Raw genomic sequence first — 21,067 nt, forward strand, 5'->3', positions numbered from 1 at the left:
ACTTGTGATCTCTGTCTGTCAGATAAATAAATAAAATCTTAAAAAAAAATTAAAACCACAATAAGATGTCACCACCCACCCATCAGAATGGTTAAATCTTAAAAAATCAAAAATACTTAGTGTTGGTGAGTATCTTGACCAGTTCTCCTCTCCTGCTGGGAGGAGTGCAAACTGATATAATTATGTTAGAAAACTACTTGACAGTTTCTAGTAAAGTGAGACCTACACAGATCCCATAATTCAGTGATCCCTCTCATAGGTGTATCCGCTCTCCAAAAAAACGCACATATCCATCAAAAGACAAGAAAGGTTCATAGCTAAGGGAATGGGATGCTGGAATGTCCCATACAATTAAAGGATAAAATTTGTGTAGTATACAATGTAATTCACACAATTTAAGTATACTTCAACTGAAATTAATCTTTACAATGTCTTTAGAAGAATGTGCCCTCTATGATTTGTAAATACCTTGTGCTAGAGGTGAACTGTGGTGACTTCTTTTTTTTTTTTTAGATTATTTATTTATTTATTTGACAGAGAGAAAGATCACAAGTAGGCAGAGAGGCAGGCAGAGAGAGGGGGGAAGCAGGCTCCCCGCTGAGCAGAGAGCCCGATGCGGGCTGGATCCCAGGACCCTGAGATCATGACCTGAGCCGAAGGCAGAGGCTTAACCCACTGAGCCACCCAGGCACCCCGGTGACTTCTTTTTTTTTTTTTTTTTTTTAAATTTTTTTCCTTTATTTGTCAGTGAGGAGGGGGACACGAGCAGGGGGGGCAGCAGGCAGAGGGGAAAGCTGGCTCCCCACGGAGCAGGGAGCCTGATGTCGGACTCGATCCCGGGGTCACAACCTGAGCCGAAAGCAGTCGCTTCACCAACTGAGCCACCAGGCGTCCCCACTGTGGTGACTTCTGAAGTGGTTGTGAGCCCTCCCCATCAGGAAGTAGGCCGCGCGTCCCCCTCCTCGGATCTGGGTGGGCCTGTATCTGCTGGAACCAACAGAATACAAGACCAGAAGCGCCTTCTGAGTTGAGGTCACAGAGGCCGCAGGCCCGGCGGAGCCCAGCCTTCAGGTTGTCTCTCGCCAGGGGACTGAGGAGGCCTCTAGTGGTCCCACGGCCATCATTTGAGCCCTTCCGGCTGTGCTGGTCTTGCCCGCTGAGGCCCCGAGCACTGTGGAGCCCCTCTGAGCCGTCCCCCGGGCCCAGTGAGAATAAGAAAGCAGTCGAGGTTGGCATGCGGTCCGCTGGCGCAGGACCGGGCACTCCGAAGCAGGAAGCTGCCGTCCGCAGGCTACGGCCTGTGGCAGGGGCTCCGGCCCGCAGAGCCGTGGGCAAGGCCCAGTGAAAAGCAAGGAAAAGCCCCTTGGTCCTCGGTGGGGGCAGGTCTGGTGAGGTTGTGGCCTGCGAGGGAGGAGCGGGGGGAAGAAAACGCCCCTCGGCCGGTGGGGCTGGTCGCGGAGGGTCCGGGCGGAGGCACCAGGGTGGAGAGGAGCCTTGTGCCTGCGCAGAGTAAGGACTGGAGAGAGAGTGGCCGGAGGAGGAGCGCTTCCGTGTTCGCACAGACCCTCCGAGAACGGCAAAGGCCCGGAGCGGCTGGGCTTCTCTCCCGGCGGAACATTCGCAACGAAGGGGAGCGCTCAGGGCAAAGCCGGCGTCCACGGCGCTGCTGGGAAAAGGTGGTCTCGGAGGACGGTGAGGCCGGCAGGGATGGGAGAGGCCCCGTGAAGCTTCCGAGAAAGCTCAGTGGGAGTCTCGCCGAGCCCTTGGGATGGGCCCAGGCCTCCCGGGCCCTTGTCCGGTGCCTCTCACCGCCAGCCTTCTCGCCACCGAAGGCCGCGGCCGCAACCAGAGAGGAGGGGCCCGTGTCAAAGAGATTCGGGTGTCGGTTCTGCCTGGTGGAGTGAAAGTCAGTGACATCGTACGAGACGCCGCTGCCAGGGCCGACCTGCGGCGTCCGCTCCGGCCTGGCTGGAAGAGCTGAGACGGCACGACGGAGAGAGGCCGGTGGAGGCCGCAGCCCCACAGCGGGCCGCAGACTCGGGAAACCACTCGGCTGCAAGCACGGGGACTCTCTACGGAAAAGGAAGAAAGACTTAGAGGATGGAGTCAAGACCACAGAGCGCGAGGCCAGAAGCCAGGGAAAAGCGTTCCCGGGGACACAGCAGGCCCCTGCTCAGGGACGCTACGGAATGGCCGTGGACGACACCTGCTCTCCGCCTCCCGCCCTCCTTCCCAGCAGGAGGGACCTACGTGGCCATCCTCTCCCTGTCCTGCCGCTGGGAGGCCGTGGGGTCGGGCCCCTCGTGTCTTCAGCTGAGCGACGAACACCCTGGAGAAGCTGTTCCTGACACGTCCCCCTCAAGGAGCCTTGTATGCGCGCAGGCCTGAAGTGGGTGCTGAGGTCCGGGCGCTGGCTGCCTCAGCGGGGTGAGGCCTTGGAGGTCCTGGGAGCTCGTTTTGCACATGCATGGGAGATGGCCCGAGAGCACACCAGGGTATTTCCCAGACTTGCCTCCAAAGATCTCTCCTTTCCCACAGGACCTTCTCGGAGACACACTCCCACTCCTGGGCCCCTGGGTCTGCACTTTACAGACCGTGACATCAGCCAGTCCTGTCCTTGTGCGCCTCTGCATCCTGGGGTCCTCGTTGGAGGCCCGGGGCTCTGGCTTGGGAAATGGGAGGATGCAAGTGTGCAGGCCAAAACAAGCCTGCACCCAGAGCCCGTTACAAGAGCCCTCATCAAGGAATCTTTTAACAAGTTTCAACATATTAAGAATTCATCAGTTGAGGGTGCCTAGGTGGCTCAGTGGGTTAAGCCTCTGCCTTCGGCTCAGGTCATGGTCTCAGGGTCCTGGGATCGAGCCCCGCATCGGGCTCCCTGCTCAGCAGGGAGCCTGCCCCCCTCCACCCCGCCTGCCTCTATGCCTACTTGTGATCTCTCTTTCTCTGTCAAATAAATAAATAAAATCTTTAAAAAAAATTCATCAGTTGAGCTAGTGAGGCAAAAATATTATATAAGATACATTTAAAAGTCTACAAAGAGATCATTTTATATTATTTATATTATTATTTAAGGTTTCAATTTCTAAATCTTGTCTATCCTTCCTATGATTTCCTCTAAGTATTCTGTACATTTCTGTTTATATTAGCGCTCATTTGGCCTATTAGATCATAAATCAACCTTTGTATATATTTCAGTTACACAAAAATTTTGAATATAACGTGGACTCTTTACAGCATCTTTAACTTAAAATTTGTTTTTAAAAAGCAAAAAATATTACTCTACAGTAGAAAACCACCAGGAATTGGGCTTCTGGATTGACACCCCCTCATCCTTCCTGTTATCCACTGTGTTTGGTGCGTTCCTCACTTAAATCTCTCCGTGAGCACATGCCTGCCCGCGGGAGCTCCCGGGGACGGGTGGACCCCACCGCGGCGCCTTGAGATCTCGGCCTGCAGTCTCACTGGTTAAGTCGTCTAGCAATCAACTGAGTAGGTTTTGTCGCTGCTCTGTGTGTTCACTGCGGCGTGGTGCAGCGTGCAGCTCGGGGCCCACAGCAACACGAGCCATAAGAATGCGTGATGCGCACCGAGGAGCGAAGTTAAAAAATGTTCCCGTTGAGCAAAAAACAAATAGACAAAGCCACTGATTTTTTTAAACTTTAAACCTGACATGGGTTTATGGCAAATTTCCAAGTCTCTAAGAGCCCTTGAAAGTTATAAAAAGCATAATCAAATAACTTGTAGCAGAGTTCTACCCAAGGGAAAACGGTCAATTTTCCCTTCGAAGCCGTTGCTTGGGTCAGTTCAACACACTCACATCTCCCAGAGACGCTGTTCCCAGGCAACGAAGCCCCTTGCACACAAAGCAGACCGAGGAGAGGGGCTTTGTGGGGGGCCACGCACTAGGCTCCAGCCTCCAGTTCCTTCTCCAAAAAAAAAAAAAAAGTTGAAAAACAAAAACAAAAGGCCTGTTGTTTGGAGCTGGGTCCAGACGTTGCCATGGGTCCAAAGCAAACCCCGCTCAGGGCAGACGCCAGCTCCGCTCACGCTGGGCTTGCCCTACTGGAAGGGAGCACGGACTCTGGAAGGACTGGTTAGAAACCAAACAGATTCATGGAATTTGACACAGCATAAAAATAGTAAAATGTGATACCATGAGATACAATACTCCAACACAATTTGCCAAACTGGGCACCTCTTGCACTCAAAGTATTCTAAATTAACCAACGAGTTCACTCCACATTTTTAGACCTTGATCGATTGGCCCTGAAAGAAATCTCTGTCCTCTGTCCTTCCGCGGCAGGTCCAGGTTCTCCCGAAGGAAGAAGAGTGACCTTCGTGATGATAATGGTCACCACCACCTGAGCACGGTCAGCCCTCTGCACACATGTTCATGTGCACAGGCATTCCTGTGTGTGTGTGCACGTGCCTGCAAAATTTCCTTTACCCCTCCAGCAATCCTCTCGGAGATACATCTCTCCCCCCTTTCACTGAGGGCAAGAAAGTTGAGTCTTGCTGAAGGACGCTCCACAGAGGCAGGATTTGAACCCAGCTCCAGGAGCAGCCCCCGCCCTCGCCCCATGGCCGCCTGCTAGCTGGTAGCAGCGTTCTTCAGCATAGGGAAGGCAATTCATTCTCATCACCTTGACACTTGCATTTACTACAACAGAAGCCTCTTGTCCCTTCTCCCACGTCCCTTTAGAATACAGGCATCCTTTTCTCCCCAAGGACATGGGTCACTGTAAGGGACCTCGTGAGCAGCTTGGTGGCGGATGGCACTGTCCTTTGTACCAGAGAACAATGTCGCTGTCCGAGGCCTTTCCTCCTAGAAAACTCAAGGCAGAATGCCTCTTCCTGCCCCTGCACAGACCGAGCTGGGCTTGGGTCTAGTTTCTAAACTAACCAGTACTAAGGGTTTGCTGAGCTGGTAAAGGCTGGCTGAAAGGGGACGGAGCGTCTAAGCAACGGGACAAGACTTTAGCAGAAGCTCTGTGCCCCCAGAAGAGGTGTCCGTTGACCCACTCGTGTCTCCATCCACGCCATCCACTTCCCTCGCGCCGACAAGTGAACCCCTTTTTCCAGGACCACGGATAGAGCCCCACCGGGGGAGCCTACGTCCTGCAGCCAGGGGACCCTCACCATTAGGTCACAGTGGGTGCCTTCGGCATCTAGAGGTGCTGTGGACTAGGCACAGTAGGGCCTGAGCCTCCTTCACCCCCTCCAAACATCCCCAAGTTTTGCAGGCTGCGTGTTGGGCATTCGTTAGTAACGTCGTGACCGTGACCCAAGCGGATGGCTGTTGGCTCCAGAGACGGCAAAGCCGAGCAGCCGATTCAGTCATTCACAGCGGTCACCGGTCTTCCAGGTGTCATGCCAGCCGTCCCTTCCAGTCCCTGGGAAGCACCCGTAGTAATGGCTGTCCAACAAATAACCCCCTGTTGGTCCACTGTCTCCCTAAGCTTTCTCATTAGGCGGACAATAGTACAGACTCTTTTTGTAGTGGGCTACTTGTATTTACAACGTCTTATTACCTCGTGTGATACTGAGATATATACAATAAGGAATGTATGTTTGGTCTTTGCACCCCTGCTTCCTGGCAGAGGCCTAAAACCCTGAGTGGGGGGTCAGGGAGGCATCTTCTGTTAGTGTCACGAGCTCCCTCAACCACACTGCATCAAGTTAGTAAGGGGACTCGGGGCTGGACTCCGGAGGAAAGGACCACGTGACTAGTGGGTTGGACCTTTCATTCCTGACCTGGCAGGCAGGGGAGGGGGACTGGAGATTGAATTAAGCCCCAGTGGCCAGTGAGCTAATTAATCATGCCAACATAAGGGAACCTCCATCAAGAGCATGGGGTTCCGAGAACGTCCAGGTCGAACACGCGGAGGGGCAGAGACAGCTGTGCACATCCCTTCCCACGCCCCTCCTCTCGCCCTCGGCATCTCTTCCAATTCAGCTGTACCAATAACAGCGAGAAAACCGTTCTCCTGAGTTCTTGGAGCCATTCTAGCAAATTACTGAATAGAAGGAGGGGGTCACGGGAGCCCTCGGTGTGTAGGCAGTCAGCCAGAAGCATGTGTGGCCAGGGACTCGTCTGAAGGAGGGGCAGTCTTGTGGGACTGAGCCCTCCCCTGTGGGGTCTGTGCCAACTCCAGGTAGACGGCATCGGTACTGGACTGACCTGGAAGACACAGAGCTGTTGTCAGAGAACTAGTTGATGTAGGAGGAAAGCCCACACATTTGGTGTCAGAAGGGTTCTATTGGTAAAATACAAATCATAGTACAGCAGTTTGTGGAGTTTATATGTTCAAAAATAGCTGTTGATTTCAGGCACAGTGCTATTGTTTTCCTCCATTTTGTCTCCTCTACCAAGTTTACTCTCTCCATATAATATAATTTTTAAGATTTATTTATTTATCTTAAACAGAGAGAGACAGAGAGAGAGAGAGTGAGCACAAGCCAGAGACAGAGGGAGAGAGAGAATCTCAACAGAGTCCCTGCTGAGCACAGAGCCTGACCCGGGGCTCGACCCCAGGACCCTGAGATCACGACCTGAGCTGAAATCCAGAGTCAGACACTTAACCAACTGTGCCACCCAGGTGCCCCTCCATATAATATCTTAAAAGATTTTTTTACTTTGAAATCATTTTTGCGTAATGAAAGAGTGGTAAAAAATTAACAAAACCTTTTAATTTTTCTTGTTACCTAGTGCATTGGTCTGAGTCCAAGCTGACATAAAGAATTATGAAAGTATGACAAAGAAGTGACTACACAGAGAAATCTAAAGGGCCTCCCAGGGATGAGGGAGAACATCCCAGGAGCAGAAGCACCCTCCGCAAGGCTGGGTTGGTACTGTTGGGAAGGGTGCGCTGGCTGCACAGACCAGAGCTGGTCCACAGGCCTGGGCCAGCAGGAACGCCTGCCAGGAGAACAAGCACAGCCCAGGCGTCCCTGTGCCCACTGCTGGCCCACCCAGAACGCAAGGCCCCAGCCGCTCTTCATGCCACCAGCTTCTCTGGGTTGCAGGGAGCACTCCTGAGGAGAGACGGTGCAGGGCAGGGTCAGCACCGCTCCATATGATGGCAGACAGGGAGTCCTCCCGAATCCCGTGCCCTCTGAGAACACAAGCCCAGCATGCACCCCCATCCAGGCCTATCTGTGGCCCAGCTGTGGACTCGGGGGCAGGGGACCCCCCACAAACACAAAGCTTTCAGCTGAAGCACCTGAGCAATCTCTGGCACAGAACCGTGGCCTCTGCCAGCATCTGTGAAGCAGCGACATGCCACCTCCTCAGCCCACAGGCAGGGTCAGATCTCAGCCAGTCACAGTCCTTGCCACACCCTTACGGAGCCCAGGTGAACCTGAGCTGCTGGGCCCACGCACAGAGGGTGCTGGGGTGCCGTCATGGGTGCAAGCCTCAGCTCCATGGTGATGGCACCAGGAAGGGGCTGAGACCTTCAGGGCATAAGCCAGGCAACGAGGGAAGGTGGACATGCAGAGTGGGCAGCAAGGGGATGTGAGTGCACCTTCTGTAGTGTCTGTGCCAGAGAGCCAGGGTGAAGAGGCCATGGGGGCCTGGCCATGCCAGTTTTGTGGGGCTCATCTTCCAGTGTCCAGTTTGTAGATGTCTTATGCAGGCATAAGACCCATCAGCGCACTATCGTCAGTACAGTGGGCAAGCGTGCTACCCTGTGAGCCGCCAAGATGATCGAGGTCTCCTCAGACAGTATTCTGGCATCAAGCAGGAGAATATATGTGTCCCTGAGACAACACCGAGGGTATGCCTTTGGACCTGCCAGGTAAAAGCAAACTGTTTCTGGGGGGCCTTAACAATTGGTTTTGAAAGGCAAGACCCATCAGTATGCTGTCCACAAGAGACTCATTTGAGATCCAAAGACACCTCCAGAGTGAGAGTGGGAGAGGAACCATTTATCATGCTAATGGACATCAAAAGAAAGCTGGGGTAGCATTTCTTATATCAGAAAAATTAGATTTAAACAAAACACTGTAATAAGAGATGAGGAATGACATTATATCATAAGTAAAGGGTTTATCCAACAAGAAAATCTAACAACTGTAAATATTTATATCCCTAACATGGGAGCAGCCAATTATATATACCAATTAATAACAAAATCAAAGAAACACATTGACAATATGATAATAATATGGGACTTTAACACCCACTCATTGCAATGGACAGATCACTTAAGCAGAAGATCAACAAGGAAACAAGGGTTTCGAATGACGTACTGGACCAGATGATAGCCATCACAGATATATTCAGAACATTCCATCCTTAAGCAACAGAATACACATTCTTCTCAAGTGCACATGGGACATTCCCCAGAATAGATCACCTTCTGGGTCACAAATCAGGTCTCAACTGGTACCAAAAGACTGGGATCATTCCCTACATATTTTCAGACCACACTGCTTTGAAACTAGAACTCAATCACAAGAGAAAAGTTGGGAAGACCTCAAATACATGGAGGCTAAAGAGCATCCTACTAAGAATGAATGGGTCAACCAGGAAATTAAAGAGGAATTGAAAAAAGTTCATGGAAATAAATGAAAACGAAAACTCAACTGTTCAAAATCTTTGGGATGCAGCAAAATTGGTCCTGAGTGGAAAGTATATAGCAAGACAAGCCTTTCTCAAGAAACAAGAAAGGTCTCAAGTACACAACCTAACACTACACCTAAAGGAGCTGGAGAAAGAACAGCAAAGAAAGCCTAAACCCAGCAGGAGAAGAGAAATAATTAAGATCAGAGCAGAAATCAATGAAATAGAAACCAATGAAATAGAAACCAAAAGAACAGTAGAACAGATCAACGAAACTAGGAGCTGGTTCTTTGAAAGAAGTAATAAGATTGATAAACCCCTGTCCAGAGTTATCAAAAAGAAAAGAGAAAGGATCCAAATAAATAAAATCATGCATGAAAGAGGAGAGATCACAACCAACACTGAAGAAATACAAACAATTATAAGAACACCTTATGAGCAACTATATGCCCACAAATTAGGCAAACTGGAAGAAATGGATGCATTCCTGGAAACTTATAAGCTACCAAAACTGAAACAGGAAGAAATAGAAAACCTGAACAGACCCATAAGCAGCAAGGAAATTGAAGCAGTGATCAAAAATCTCCCAACAAACAAGACTCCAGGGCTGGATGGGAATTCTACGAGGGAATTCTACCAAACATTTAAAGAATTAATACCTATTCTTCTGAAATTGTTTCCGAAAAAGAAATGGAAAGAAAACTTTCAAACTCTTTCTATGACTCCAGCATTACCTTGATCCCAAAACCAGACAAAGACCCCACCAAAAAGGAGAATATCCCTGATGAACATGGATGCAAAAATTCTCACCAAGAAGCCAATAGGATCCAACAGTACATTAAAAAGAATATTCACCACAACCAGTGGGATTTACTCCTGGGCTGCAAGGGTGGTTCAACATCCACAAATCAATCAATGTGATACAATACATTAATAAAAGAAAGAACAAGAACCATAAGATCTTCTCAATAGATATAGGAAAAGCATTTGACAAAGTACAGCATCCTTTCTTGATTAAAAGTCTTCACACTGTAGGGATAGAGGAAAAATGCCTCAATATCATAAAAACCATATATGAATAGCCCACAGCAATATCATTCTCAATGGGGAAAACCTGAGAGCTTTTCTCCTAAGGTAAGAAACACAGCAGGGATGTCCACTGTCACCACTGCTATTCAACATAGTACTAGAAGTCCTCGCCTCAGCAATCAGACAACAAAAAGAAAAAAAGGGGGTGGGCATCTGAGAAGAAGTCAAACTCTCAGTCTTCACAGATGACATGATACTCTATGTGGAAAACCCAAGAGACTCCACCCCAAAATTGCTAGACCTCATACAGGATTTGAGCAAAGTGGCAGGATATAAAATCAATGCACAGAAATCAGTTGCATTTCTATACACTAACAATGAGACAAAAGAAAGAAAAATTCAGGAATTTAGTGCAATTATAATTGCACTAAACACATAAGATATCTAGGAATAAACCTAACCAAAGAGGCAAAGGATCTGTACTCTGAAAACTATAGAACATTCATGAAAGAAATTCAGGAAGACACAAAGAAATGGAAAAACTGTTCCATGCTCATGATTGGAAGAACAAATATTGTTAAAATGTCCGTGTTACCTAGAGCAATCAATACATTCAATGTAATCCCTGTCAAAATGCCATCAACATTTTTCACATAGCTGGAATAAATAATCCTAAAATTTGGTGTTTTTTTAATAAAGATTTTATGTATTTATCTGTCAGAGGGAGAGAGCACAAGCAGGGGGAGCAGCAGGCAGAGGGAGAAGCAGGCTCCCTGCTGAGCAAGGTACCCGATGTGGGACTTAATTTCAGGACCCTGGGATCATGACCTGAGCTGAAGGTTGATGCTTAACTTACTGAGCTCCCCAGCCCTCCTATAAATAATCCTAAAATTTGTATGGAACTAGAAAAGACCCCAAATAGCCAAAATAATGTTGGGGGGGGGGACCAAAGCTGGTGGCTTCATAATTCCAGACTTCATGCTGCATTACAAAGCTGTCATCAAGACAGCATGGTATTGGCACAAAAACAGACATAGATCCATGGAACAGAGCAGAGAGCCAAGAAACAGACCCTCAACTCCATGGCCAACTAATCTTCAACAAAGCAAGAAAGAATCCAGCGGAAAACATAGTCTTGTCAACAAATGGTGCTGGGAAAATTGGACAGCCACATGCAGAAGAATGAAACTGGACCATATCCTTACACCACAGACAAAAATAGACTCAAAATAGATGAAAGAACCAAATATGAGACAGGAATCCATCAAAATCCTAGAGGCGAGCACAGGCAGAAACCTCTGAGACCTCAGCCATAGCAACTTCTTGCTAGACACATCTCCAATGGCAAAGGAAACAAAGGCAAAAGTGAGCTATTGGGACTTCATCAAGATCAAAATCTTTTGCACAGCAAAGAAAACAGTCGACAAAACTGAAAGACAACTGAAAGGGAGAAGATATTTGCAAATGACATGTTAGATAAAGGGCTAATCTCCAAAATTTATAACTTACTAAACTCAACACCCAAAGAACAAATAATCCAATCCAGAAATGGGCAGAAGACATGAACAGATATTTCTGCAAAGAAGACATCAAGATGGCCAACAGACACATGAGAAAGTGCTCCACATCACACGGCATCAGGGAAATACAAATCAAAACCATAGTGAGATCCCACCTCACACCTGTCAGAATGGCTAAAATTAACCAGTCAGGAAACAACAGATGCTGGTGAGGATGCAGAGGAAGGGGAGCCTCCTGCACTGTTGGCGGGAATGCAAGCTGGTGCGGCCACTCTGGAAAACAGTATGGAGGTTCCTCAGAAAGTTGAAAATAGAATAGAGCTGCCTTACGACCTAGCGATCAGAATACCGGGTATTATGAATACTGTTACGCTGAAAAAATAAAAAATTTTAAAAATGAATAAATAAAAAATAAATAGTTAAAAAAAAATACCGGGTATTTACCCCAAACATACAAATGGAGTGATCTGAAGAGACATCTGCTCCCCAGTGTTCACAGCAGTGACACCCACAATAGCCAAACTGTGGGAAGAGCCCAGATGTCCATCGACAGATGAACAGATAGAGAAGACGGGGCTCGTCTACACAACGGAATGTGACTCACTCGGCCGTCAGAAAGGGAGACGTCCTGCCCTTTGCATCGACGTGGATGGGACTGGAGGGTATTGTGCTGAGCGACGTCAGTCAGTCCGAGAAAGACAATTATACGATCTCACTCGTATGTGGGATTTAAGAAACAAAACATGAACATAGGGGAAGGGAAGGAAAAATAAAACAAGAAGAAATCAGAAAAGGAGGCAAACCAAAGAAGACTTTTCATCATAGGAAACAAACTGAGGGTTGCTGGAGGGAAGGGGGGATGGCGTAACTGGGGGATGGGCATTAAAGAGGGCACAGGATGTGATAGGCACTGGGTGTCATAGAAGACTAATGAATCACTGACCTCTACCTCTGAAACTAGTAATACACTGTATGTTAATTAATTGAATTTAAATTGAAAAATAAAATAAAATCACTAACCAAAAATAAAAAGTGATTGGTTTTGAGGAAAAGGCCCCAGTCAGATCAACAGCTGATACCAAGTGTCAGGTGCTGTGTCGGGTCTTCTCCAAGAGAGACGCCCATCTGGCGGCTCCAAATGAAGTCACCAGTTGACCCATCCGTTCAGTCTCCATCCTCCACAATGCACTCGGTGTCCACACAGGCTACACTGGCAGGTTAAGTGGGTTTGTGGTATCACCACCCTTGTCTATACCGGCTCTTTGACGACGGCACTAATCTCTAAAATTCTCCCAGGGCTGCAGTACTGCTCAGTTCACTGTCATGATAAGAAGGGGCAGCTCTAGGGACGCCCCCGCCCCGTTCTTCTGTCTTACTGATCCTGCGCTCGTGCGTGAGGGAGCCTGGGAAGGCTCTGCCAGCCACTGAGTGTGTCTGTTCCGAGTACACATTCAGGAGCTAAAGAAATGAGGACCCAGAGAGTCCCTGCGCCAGCGGGCCCACGGGGAGCCGGTCGGGTGAAAACTCTGTCACCCGAACACCACATAGGAGTGGGGGGCCACGGTGCCGTTTTGTGGCCCCAGGAGTTAACGCCAACGCAGAGCCCATATCTAATTACCCCTGGAGAGATGCAAGAATTTCCTTCCAGATCCTCTTTTCCACTCTGTGCGCACATCAGCAAGCAGCTGCAGGTGCCTTGGGGACAGCCTGAAGGAAGTTTCCTGATGGTACTGGTGGCCGTCTAGGGCCTTGTCCTCCATCGCGAGACTCGAGTTTTGACCCAACGTAGATCTGGGAACTTGGGAGAGAGGCTGCGATCCCTCACTGTGGTGGTTCCAGTCAGATTTGGGTTCCCAGACCTGGAGTTTGTGCTACGGCTCGGGTGAAGGCCGGCTCGAGCAGGCTGCCATCCGCGGCCAAAGATCTCCGTGAACCCAGGCCTGCTGACGCCTGGAGCTCCCTCTGCTACTTTGAAATCCCATCCCCGCCCCCGAAAGTAAGGAGCCTGTTCCAAAAGCAGCCACGCGTGGGGCCACTCGTAGGCTACGTGGTCTACTGGAGAACGTGGTTCTCGCTGCGCCGGGGTGAGCCGCTCCTGGGGACCGGAGCTGCGGGCGGGGCGTGGATGTGACGGTCACGCAGGACTAGCCCAGGGGTCCAGGGTGACGAGAGGAGACCCTAACCAGGCACTCTGGAGAGGGAGCCGGCGTGAGCTATGAGTGCGAAGGCCACGGAGGCGCTTTGGGCCCCAGACCCCTCGCGGCTGGGGGCTGGGAACATCGAGGAAGCGCGGGGGCCCCAGGCTTGAAAGTCCCCCTCTTCCAGGTGACCGTTCCCCTCTCGGCCGCGGAGCCCAGCACCCTCTCCCCACTCTCTGCTCCCACAGAGCCTGGCACGGGGTGGGCGCACCAGTGCCCTCGGCTGTGGCGGGAGGCCGTGCTGCGGGCAACCCGAGGGCAGGCGCCGTGCTCAGCGACCGGCAGCCGGATGGCCAGATTCCACACTCCTCGTCCCCCTGCGGGAGCGGCTGTGGCATAGGCACTGCGGAGCGAGCACAGGGCCGGCCACCCCTAGCGCAGGGCGCACGGCCCCGGGGCCCAGTCGCTCCTTCCTTGGACGCGGGCAAGCCCTGCTGCCCGGGGCGCACACAGCACGGGGCCCTCCAGCAGCCCGTGGGCAGCTGAGGACGCAGGCCCAGCCCAGGCCACTCAGATTCCACGCAGGCAGGTGTGGGCACAGGCTGGGGGCCGGGCGGGGACAACTCAAGCCCCAAGGCTCACGGCCCAGCATTGTGTCCAGGACACACTTCTACGTGTCAAAGAGTCAAGAAGTTCCTGGTAAAGCAGATGGTGACAGGACAGCGGTGTCCACACGCGGCTCCTGTAGGATGCGACCGTGGCCTCTGCGAACCTGAATCAGGAGACGGGCCCAGTGCGGGGGGCGGGCCGGGGGGCGGGTGTGCGCCTCGCGGGGGTGGCCGTTCAGGGGGCGGTGAGGGAGGCCGGGCAGGGACGGGCTGGGGGCCGCACACGGGGCAGTGCCGAGGCCCCCCCGGAAAGCAGCCCGCGGCCCCCAGGCCCCTGCTCAGCCTGTACTTGGAAGCGCTGCGGTCTTGGCCGAGCATTTGCTTTGTTTGCATCAGGGACCGGGGCTCTGTCCTCTCCCCACCCCGGCCTCGCCTTCATAGCCCTATCGATCTTCATGTATAATTAAAGCAGCCCAGAAAGCTGACGCCCGGCTTCCTGCCCCCCAGGACTCTCTTCCTTGGCCGGAGTGCAGGCTTGGCTCCCGAGCCAGGCCCCGGGTGGCCGCGGGCTCAATGCGGCCCTGTGTGCAGGCCTGGCCGCCCGCCGCCCCCAGCTGCACCCCCCTCCCGGGCCTCCCCCTTGGCTGCGGGCCCCGCAGTGCAGCACCCGCCGGGCCGGGCGGGGAAGGGATAAGAGGCCGCCCCGCGGCCGCCTGGCCACTCGGGAGCACAGCCCGGAGGGACACGGAGCAGCCCGCAGCCACTGACGTGAGGACCCTCGGGGACAACCTGCTCTTTTCTTTGGGGGGCAGGAAGGAGGGCTGGGAACGAGGTGGCGACTCTCCAGGCCCCTGAGGCCAGCTGGTGCGGCTCCCGTTCCGCCTTGTGGACGAGACCCCGGCTGACCCAGCGGGACTTCAGACCCCAGTGGGCTGCAGTCCCCGCTCGGAGCCCACTGGGACGTGGCCTCGGGAGGGCTGACGAATGACGCCCCTTCCCCAAGTCTCGGGGGTTTCAGGCCCCCCCGGGTGACTGACGGCAGCCTGAGCTCGGCCAGCCCCACCCCAAAGACGAGCATTTTCTCTCCCGCAGCTCCTGTCCGGGCCCAGGGTTTGCCGCCAGGCCCGGGGCCTGGACCACACAGAAGTCACAGGACAGCTGGGAGGGCTTGGAGGGGAGGTGACAAACTGGGTCAGAGAAACTGGGGGTTTGGTGGGTTTAACTTTCTTCAGGGTTAAGACTTCTCAGGGAGGTAGGGCCCCTTCCCACGACCCAGGGATGCGTCCTTGGGCACTTAGAGCCCAGAAGCCTCTTGCTTTCCACGCAGAGAGATTAAGGTAGGACTAAGAGGCTGACTGGCCCAGGAGTAACGTTCAGAGAACTAAGCAGAAAGGAAATACAGATGTTTGATTCCGTTTCTCTTAAAAGATAAGCTTTAAAGCAGGGAAGAATTTAAAAGGAAAAACGTTTTAATTAATTTCAGTGTGGTTATGAAGTCACATTATATGGCGCTTTCGAACATGGAATATATGTTTTATGCTTTTCCTTTAAAAAAAAAATCCCACTAGTCATACTTTATGGAAAAATAAGTCAGCCTCTCCTTCCCCAAATGATCACAGACTTTGAGAAATATCAGAATAATGCAAATGTTTCTTGGGTTTTTTTGTTTTGTTTCCAAAAAACAAAATCAATAATTGAAAACCTGAGTGCAAAGGATAAGAACGAATGAAACGTTAAAGATTTTTTTTTAACGTTAAAGATTTTAATCCATCTGACTTGTTCCATCCATGTGTGATAAATCAGATTTTTAGGGATTTAAGAGCAAAGCAAAGGATACTGCTTATTAGTAAGGTGACTGTAGCAGAGGTCAGGTCAAGACAAAAATCCACAATGCTTTCTCCTCTGAGAAATCAGAAGTAAAAAAAAATCAGAAATAAATAAAGTGTTAAATATTTCCTCCAATATATTGTTTAGAAACAAGTGATGTATCCAACATGGGGGTGATTTTTCAACAATGAGATGTAGTTTTGTAACTACTTTCAGCTGAGACAGTGCGAGGACCCTTCACTGATGGGAACTCAAGGCCAGAGGTCGGTGGACGTCTCTGGCTGCCTCAGTTTTGTGGAACAACTGACAGGCGGTCCTTTGTAAAACGTTCTCAAGTCCCAGGATGAAACAGATATTTCCCGTTTTCAGGCCGCGGTCTGAGGTCCGGCGGAGGGGACAGCAGGAAGCTGAGTGACTCTGGGGCCCCGCCGGGTGCGCTGGAGGCTGCGGAGACCACAAGGGGCCTGGCGGGCTCAGCCTCCTGCTGCTTTGTCGGTCCTGCCTCCGGACCAGCCCGGCCCCACGGCCTGTGGTACCTTGTTGTCTCTGGTGGGCCGTCTTCGATCTGTCACTGAGATGCTGGTCTTCGTTTAAGAATATCTGTGGCATTTCTGCCGTATTTGTTTCTCGTCCGATTTCCAGCGGTTTCCGGTCGTGTTGCTCACACCCATCAAAAAAGAATCCCTTAAGGATTGTATTTAACATGAGTTGTTTACATATTATTTCAAAGGAAAGCAGGTTCCTGCATTTTACGAGCCTTAGAATCTTGAAGAAGGACCTGCACTTTTCTTGCTAAACTTATTCTGAATATGCATGTGCTGCTTTGTGAATTTACCAACAGGATTTTTCCCCTCTGTTCGCTAGTTGTTTACTGGTGGCTCACAGGAGCACCGTTGATTTCTGCAGGCTCCTTTTCTTCCTGGTCACCGTACTTTGTTCGAGTCCATTCTACTGTCTGGCGGTCAGCGCTTTGCTCCCCTGCTCTCTGTCCCTTCATCTTGGAGCCCGTTTAGGGCAGAGCGTGGCCTACAGGGGAGGAAGCAGGAATCGGCCCCCAGACCCGCTCACGGCACCGCCCCTGTCTTCCCGCTGAAGTCCCCCATGGGCCAAACCCGGGCGGAAGCCGGGGCACGTGGGAACTTCGGATGATGCGGCTGCAGGGACGAAGAAGGGAGGGGCGGGCGGGAGTGGATCTCGCTGCGGTGGGAGAACTGGGACAGCGGCTCCCTGCCAGAAGGGGGGATGAGCCGAGGCCGGTCTGGCCCCCTCCTCTGGGCAGAATTCTGTAGAGCTAACGCGTTAACTGTTCTGTGTACAAACAAGGCAGAAAGCACCAGAGGCATCTTTCCTTTGTGGACCCCAGGATGTCTGAGCTGGAGAAGGCCATGGTGGCCCTCATCGATGTCTTCCATCAGTACTCCGGAAGGGAGGGTGACAAGCACAAGCTGAAGAAATCCGAACTCAAGGAGCTCATCAACGGTGAGCTCCCCCACTTTTTAGAGGTGAGTCTCGCTTTTTAAAATCCAGTTTATCCGTTCTCCGTCCACTCATAAAACCACTGTGCGTTTTCTCTTCTGGGCTGCCTAAAGGTGATTCTGGTGTTGTCCACACGTGTTCGTGCAACTGAACACCCATTTTATTTTTTTTAAGATTTTATTCATTTATTTGACAGACAGAGATCACAAGTAGGCAGAGAGAGAGGGGGGAAACAGGATCCTGCCAAGCAGAGAGCCCGATGCGGGACTCAATCCCAGAACCCTGAGACCATGGCCTGAGCCAAAGGCTCAGGCTTAACCCACTGAACAACCCAGGCCCCCCAGTGAACCCCCATTTTAGAGGCGAGCTCAGATGCCCCCGTTCTCATTTTCACGTTTTGTGTATAGTGGGAGCAGCCAGGAGAAACTGCTGTCTCAAAGGCCAAAGCACAGGGTGCAGATAATGCTGACTCTCCTGACAAATGGGAGGGTCTACAGCAGTGATGAGAGTGGGGTGGGATGGAAGTTCCTCATGACGTACTCGGGCCACAGTGCACACAGGAGAAAGGTTAGAAGGGCGCTCTGGTCTGGGAGGGCTGTGCGCGCGTTAGCTCACGGTCCGTGCCCCCGGGAGCCTCCAGACGCCATTCACTCAGCGAGCGGTCTCTGAGGGGTCCTGTGTTCACCGCGGGGAGACGCGGGCCCGAGGACACGGCCCCCGCTTCTGGGACACCCGGCCTGGTGCGTGGACGGCCGCAGCCGCCCCCGTCTCCACTGCCCTCAGATCAGCCTTTGTCGGCACCGCGCCCCGTCCGGTGCCCTTGAGGCCACGGACTGCAGTCCAGCTGGTCGCTGACCTTCCCTTAGTGCCCAGAACCCAGGCCACACATAGGAAACGGCCAGACAACAAACCAGGGCGCCAGGGTCTGGCCAAGCACTAATACCGGGAACGGTGCCAGGACACCCAGTGTGGCCCCACGGCCGGGGCAGTGGAGCCGCCCTCCTGAGCCCGCCGTCTGCAGGGCCGCCTGGGGTGCTCCTGTCTGCACCCTGACCAAAACACGCCATCGCTGCGAACCCCAGGACGCACCAGCAGGCTGGGGGGGTGGGCATCTCTGGGGCTGACTCTGGGGTTTTCTCAGGCATTCGGGTTCACGAGCCGCTGTCCGCCTGTGCGCTCGGTTCCCCGCCCATCCCACCTTCTAACCTGACGCCCCGAACTCCCAGTTGCTTCTGTAGACGAGGGTGGTTCTAGGGTGAAAGGAGACAGTGTTTGTCAAGCACTGAACCTATAGTGACAGCTCAACAAGCAATTATCAGTAATTAGTGATGACAAATTTATTACAAAATAATATAAATTATATAAAATAATCACTCATCGCAAATTGTTGATTTTAAAACAGAGAAAGCTTAGCATTTATAAATTGTGGGAGGCACAATTTATAAAAGACAAATGATTCATGTAAGTGGATCAAGGGATCAACATTAGCTGACCTGTTTTATTGGGGTAATTTCGGTTTGGGGGTGTCTATGATGTAACAGAAACAGCATCCCTCCCGTCCATCTTAGCAGATGTCTCCAGGTCCCACCCAGGCCCCGCTGGAATCTGTCCCGCACATATGCTCTCTTCGAGGCAGCTTGTGGACGTGCCCCCGACTGCTTCGGGCCAAGCTCTCTGGCCCGGCAGCTGACGATTCCCAGCAGCCTGCACGTAGGCTGTCCATGCAAGTTTGGTGCCACATTCTTCCCACCGCGCCTAAAGCCCTGCCCTGTGTCTGCCCCCCGGGACCTGGAACCCCGTTCGCTCAGCAGCAGTGACAGTCAGCAGAGCCGGCAGGAAAGTTCCCTGACACCCAGAAAGCAACTCGAGGGGCAGAAAGAACACAGGACTTCACAAATTTAGGGTCTGTTCCCAAGAGTCACTCCGGGAAAAAACCGCACTTTTGTAGGTTTTTTGGGGTTTTTTTTCTGACAGAGATCACAAGTAGGCAGAGAGGCAGGCAGAGAGAGAGGGGAGAAGCAGGCTTCCCATTGAGCAGGGAGCCTGATATGGGACTCGATCCCAAGACCATGAGATCATGACCTGAGCTGAAGGCAGATGCTTAACCCACTGAGCCACCCAGGTGCCCCCCAAAACCCACTTTTGAAACATGAAAACCCACTGAAAACTTTCATTCTAAGGACTTCCACTCCCAGAAGCAGTGAAACACTTAGGGGAACCAAAAGTTCATGTTTTCTTTCAAGATGTTTGCTCACAATGCGTTGCGGCGTCTGGACTGCATCCCCTCTCCGGGTGTTTCTGGTTTTAGGCACAGTGAGAGCGAGAGGCAGGTGTTCACACTCTGTTGTTCCATTTCGTCTTTGTCGAGCAGCCTGGGTCCCCCTGGACCTATGGGTGGAACCGATGCTCGGACCCCCAGAGATTCTGCCCAGCCAAGAGTCTCCCCATCACACAAAAGACCTTTCTGGTATTTCAGGGCATTTTCTATCTTAACTTACTTGCGGCACAAATTACGAAAGCCAGCCAACGATTAATCATGAGTCGTGTCTCGATGGCCCTAAACTTCAACTAAAAACAAGCTGGGCAGCTTCTCTTCTATGTTGTAGGAAGTCAAGGAGCAGGAGGTCGTGGACAAAGTCATGGAAACTCTGGACAGTGATGGAGACGGCGAATGTGACTTCCAGGAATTTATGGCCTTCGTTGCCATGGTTACCACCGCCTGCCACGAGTTCTTTGAGCACGAGTGAGCCGGCAGAGCAGTTGCTGTGACAGGGACGAGGGTCACGCAGGAAGCAGAGAGCGGGGCTCGCAGCTAGTAGGAACGGAGCTTTCCCGCTGCGCTGTAGCTAATTAGGAAGCTTGACTTGCTTTGTCAACGAGCAGTTGACAACCTCTTCCCAGGGCTGACTCTGGCCCCATCGTTCTTTCTGCTCTGCTCGGCACATGCGTCCGCTGATGGGGGCGTGGGACCCGGGCCATCATCGTTCTGGGGAGCGCGTGCTCGGCCACTGTCATGGCTGTGGAGAGCCCCAACCCAGGACTGCCACGCTGACCCCAGGAATGCTCTGGGCATGTGTGCTTCCTGGAGTCAGAAAGACAAAGCTTTGCCCTTAAATTGGTTTACCCTCCGTGCAAATGAACCCTCAGGGCGTGAGGGGGTCTGACGTGCCACCTGCTCCCCAGACAGTGCGGCCACAGGCTGGTCCCCTTCCCCACGGGGGAGCTGTGGGTCCTGAGCACACACCGCTCACAGAGCTGCAGGAAGCCTGTGTCTCACGAACCGTTAAGTACTGACACTTTGGTTCTAGCCGGGACTGAGGATCAGAATTCCACTCTCTGCGGGACTCCCTGCGCGGCTCCCACCTGCTGCCCCGCGGGCTGTGTGGCGGGGACGACGCGCCTCTCTGCAGACAGGCCCCCTTCCCGCGGCCTCCTCTCCGGTCTGGGAAGGGCCCTGGCCCTCCCGCGTGTGTGCTGAGGCTGGGCCTGCCCACGGCGGTTGGCAACGTCGGTGGACGCGGAAAGCTGAGCTGTGTGCTTGGGTATCCACGAATTCAAATAAATCAGTTTCAAGTAATTCACATCATCAACTTATAAATACTAACAGTCACTTCCCAGAAAAGTCCCATGAACCTTATCTACCCCCTTCTGCTGCTGCTTCTTTTAAGTGCACAGACTTGGAAATTCGTAAGCGGGTGGTTGCTTGTGTTCGCATTAAATAAAAAGAATGCCGTGACAGGCCGTGACAGTTCTCGTAGCCTTGAGACAGAAAACAGAAATGAAATGCCCGCCAGCCTGGAAGGAGGAGCAGAGAGACAGCCTGGCCTCCTCATGCTGCTCCTGCGCCTTCCCTGAAGCCGGGGCAGGTGCACAGGGCAGGGGACACTGGGATGGGGGCGT

The 21,067-nt window shown here is 52.1% G+C and overlaps 1 protein-coding gene across 1 annotated transcript; it reads left to right on the top strand.

Annotated features, from left to right (window-relative positions):
- The first annotated feature begins 14,612 nt into the window (after positions 1 to 14,612).
- On the top strand, positions 14,613 to 20,100 carry S100B (S100 calcium binding protein B). The gene is made up of 3 exons (XM_032865534.1): positions 14,613 to 14,632; positions 17,010 to 17,193; positions 19,774 to 20,100. Exons 2-3 carry the CDS (start codon positions 17,056 to 17,058, stop codon positions 19,912 to 19,914), a joined length of 279 nt encoding a protein of 92 aa, XP_032721425.1. The 5' UTR covers positions 14,613 to 14,632; positions 17,010 to 17,055; the 3' UTR covers positions 19,915 to 20,100.
- Positions 20,101 to 21,067: the final 967 nt, after the last annotated feature.

The sequence above is a fragment of the Lontra canadensis genome, unplaced genomic scaffold (genome assembly GCF_010015895.1).
Source record: "Lontra canadensis isolate GAN:19392208 unplaced genomic scaffold, GSC_riverotter_1.0 scaffold29, whole genome shotgun sequence".
NCBI classification, from domain to species: Eukaryota; Metazoa; Chordata; class Mammalia; order Carnivora; family Mustelidae; genus Lontra; species Lontra canadensis.

What these genes read in the sequence shown, in the direction of transcription:
- S100B (XM_032865534.1), top strand. Translation starts at nt 17,056, where the DNA reads ATGTCTGAGCTGGAGAAGGCCATGGTGGCCCTCATCGATGTCTTCCAT. An exon ending in AGCTCCCCCACTTTTTAGAG is followed by an intron (nt 17,194 to 19,773) that starts GTGAGTCTCGCT and finishes TCTATGTTGTAG; the next exon opens with GAAGTCAAGGAGCAGGAGGT.